The sequence below is a fragment of the Panthera leo genome, chromosome D1 (assembly GCF_018350215.1).
Source record: "Panthera leo isolate Ple1 chromosome D1, P.leo_Ple1_pat1.1, whole genome shotgun sequence".
In the NCBI taxonomy this organism is placed as follows: domain Eukaryota; kingdom Metazoa; phylum Chordata; class Mammalia; order Carnivora; family Felidae; genus Panthera; species Panthera leo.
Genome location: NC_056688.1, coordinates 5,931,848 through 5,935,177, shown reverse-complemented (window position 1 = coordinate 5,935,177; position 3,330 = coordinate 5,931,848). Strand labels below are relative to the sequence as shown.

Sequence of the window (3,330 nt, the reverse complement as noted above, 5' to 3'; positions counted from 1 at the left end):
GGTTTTCATGTCATTTTCAAAGAAAGCACAGTGACCTCTCCAGTAAAATCAAATTTTTCCAAAATAAGAATAACATAATGCTTCCAGTATGAAATTGATACATTTTGATATTAAAGGCAGAGAAGAAGCCAAAACAAAACAATAGATCATAAATGAAGTTATACTCTGCATTCCTTGAAAAAGGATACATGTTTTGGTATGGCCAAGGAAGTTATAAAACAAGCTGCAAATGTAAGTGAAATAATTTTCCCCACACAGTAGAATGAAGCCATATCCCATTTTATGGGATCATCAAGTAACTCCAGGTTTTGAAAAGTAAATTGGAAAAAACTCTCAGCACACCTTCCTTGGAAGTTGAAGTATAGATTTGTTTTTATTCACCCTCTCAAGAATCCAATAAAGGTAGAAAAAACTCACCCTTAGGAAAAACTTTCTAGCTCATGGAAGACACAGGTATAAGTTTATATTTAATTACACATAATGCAAATATACCAAATTGAGAAACAACACAGAACTACTGAGAAGCTTTCCTCATTTGGTGAAGGTGGAGTAATCAGGACAAGATTTAGGCTGAAACTTCTGAAAATAGACAAAATATCAGAATCAAGGGTTTTCAAGACACTGGGCATCAGGCAGTTAAGAATGTTGATCTTTAGATATGAGAAATAAATTAAGTGAGCCGTATGATTGCCCTAGCTTATTGGCCAGACAAGGCTTAGGGAAGGGAGCCTCCTCCCTAAGTTGAGAGACAGATGTGGTAGTTTGGAGAGGCTAAGACAGCTAGAGTTTACAGGACTGAATAACATAAAGAAGAAAACTGCACAGAGACAAGACTTCAGAAATCAGCAGAGACACTCTTTCAAATATGCGGTACAGTAATGATCAGTACATGAATTTGAGGAAATTACTCAAAGTTTGGGGAAGAAATACGCCAAATGAGAGGAGGGAATTACCTAGAAAGTCACATATGACTGGGAATATTGCCAACAGAGTGAAAAAATTAGTAACTAATGATGTCAGTAGTGGGAAAAATTAACTCTAGATTAAATGTTGCTTTGTCCCCATGTAACAAAGCTTAAAAGTCACATCTAAAAGGATAAGTTTTTAAATCACTTAATTATGTTCCAGAATGAAGCTCAAACATATTTATAGGAATAAAAAAGTATTAGCACCCAACAAGGTATAAAGCACAAGGTCTAGCATCCAAGTGAAATTACCAAACATGCAAAGACATAGGAAAATGCAACCCTCAATGAGAAAAATCAATCAATGAAAATGAAACTAGAAATGACACAAATGGTAAATTTAGTAGAAGGGACATTAAAAGGATCATTATGATCATATTTTATATGTTCAAAAAGCTGGAGGAAAGACTCAGCAAATCAAATTTCAAATGATAAAATTATGATTTCTGAGATCAAAAATACACTGTATAGGATTACTAGAAGATTAAATAATAAAGCACAAAATACATATTAATAAACTTGAAGACATAGCAATAGAAAATACCCATAATGAAACACAGAGAAAAAAATACTTAAAAATGAAAAAGCATTAGTGACCTGTAAGACAAATTTAAGGAGCTAAATATACAAATAATTAGAGTCCCTTAAGAAGAGGATAGAGAGGGGGAACTTAAAAAACATTTGAAGAAAAAGTAGCTAAAATATATCCAAATTCATTGAAAATTACAAGCATGTAAATCCAAAAGTTCAAAGAACCTTAAATACAAGAAAGATGAAGGAAACTATACGAAGTCATTTATTAATCAAATTGCTTAAAACCAGTAATAAAATCTCAAAATCACTTAGAAAATATATTCCTTATGTTCAGAAAAACAAAGGTATAGATGACAGATTTCTCACTAGAAACAATAGAAGAAAAAATAGAGGTGCAACATCTTTAAAGTATTGAAAGAAAAAAAATATATCAGTCTAGAATTACTTTACCATTAAAAATATTCTTCAAATAGAAGAATATTGGAGGTGTCTGGGTGGCTCGGTTAGTTAAGCGTCAGAGTCTCAGTTTCACCTCAGGTCATGATCTTGTGGTTTTGTGAGTTTGAGCCCCGTGTCGGTCTCTGTGCTGAAGGTGCAGATCCTGCTTGGGATTCTCTCTCTTCTCCCTCTATCTCTGCTCCTCCCCTGCTCATGCTGTCTCTGTCTCTCTCTAAATAAATAAATAAACTTAAAAAAAAAAGAATATTGGGATACCAATTTTGACTAATCACAGGCTTAACTTGCTGAATGTTCGGTAAAACCAAATGGGCAAAATATATTAGCAGAGTTTTCCTTGTTTGTGTATGTGAGAGATTCCCTAGGGAGCCTACATGTGAAAAAAATTTTGGATCAAAACAATTTCTTCACATGACTTCTGGAGAGGTGACCATTATAGTTTGCCTCATTCATTCATTTGAGCATTATAATTACAAACCTGTAGTATATCATGGAATTAATTTGGACCAAACTGTAGAGAAATTTATAGTATTTCTTTTTTTTAATTAAAAAAAAAGTTTCATTATTTGTTTTTGAGAGAGTGAGAGAGCACAGGAGAGGGGCAGAGGGAGAGGGAGACACAAAATCCAAAGCAAGCTTCAGGCTCTGAGCATCAACACATAGCCTGACACAGGGCTCGAACTCACAAACTGTGAGATCATGACCTGAGCTGAAGTGGGACACTTGACCAACTGAGCCACCCAGTCCCCCTGTTGTATTTCTAAAGCAAGAGGTCTCTTTAAGGGCCAGCCTGACACCACCATTCATTAATTATACATATGACAAACTGAAGGTAATTCATCAAGCTCATAAATCAAACGCAAATAAACTTGTGTTGAGTTTGGAAACTGGCAGACCCCTGGTAAAAGAAGGTAGCATTCTGGAAGCTGCTAGAATCAGCAATGAAACTGAAATTGCATCCTTCCATGAAGAGGATTATGAGAACTACAAAGCTAATCCCATTTCATCCTAGTGAAAACCTCATGGGGCTTCCTTTTTTTGTGTGCCTGTATTAAATTCTTTTATTCCACTAGTGAGGTTTTTGAAATTAACAAACTTAAAAAATTTTTTAAAAGACTTGTTTTGGAAAATTACATTTTCTTCATGCATACACAAGTTGCAATGATTCTTAACACAGAGACCTGCAGTGCATGACGTGTTAAGAGAAGTCCTTCACGTAGATGTAAATTATATCATATAGAAACCTTGATCTACACACAGAAAGAGAAAACAACAGAAACTAACTACACGGGTAAATATAAGAACTTTTCTTTTTTACTTTAAACAATTTTCTTGAAAATATAATTAACTCTTTAAAAAATTTTTTTTGACATTT

The 3,330-nt window shown here is 34.0% G+C and overlaps 1 protein-coding gene across 2 annotated transcripts; it reads left to right on the top strand.

Moving 5' to 3' along the window:
• The first annotated feature begins 2,366 nt into the window (after positions 1-2,366).
• On the top strand, positions 2,367-2,967 carry LOC122201049 (UPF0538 protein C2orf76-like). 2 transcript variants are annotated; one of them, XM_042906931.1, is made up of 2 exons: positions 2,367-2,483; positions 2,692-2,967. In XM_042906931.1, exons 1-2 carry the CDS (start codon positions 2,367-2,369, stop codon positions 2,965-2,967), a joined length of 393 nt encoding a protein of 130 aa, XP_042762865.1. The 2 variants fall into 2 exon arrangements, with proteins under 2 accessions (XP_042762865.1, XP_042762866.1); XM_042906932.1 differs by having other exon boundaries at positions 2,367-2,493; positions 2,771-2,967.
• Positions 2,968-3,330: the final 363 nt, after the last annotated feature.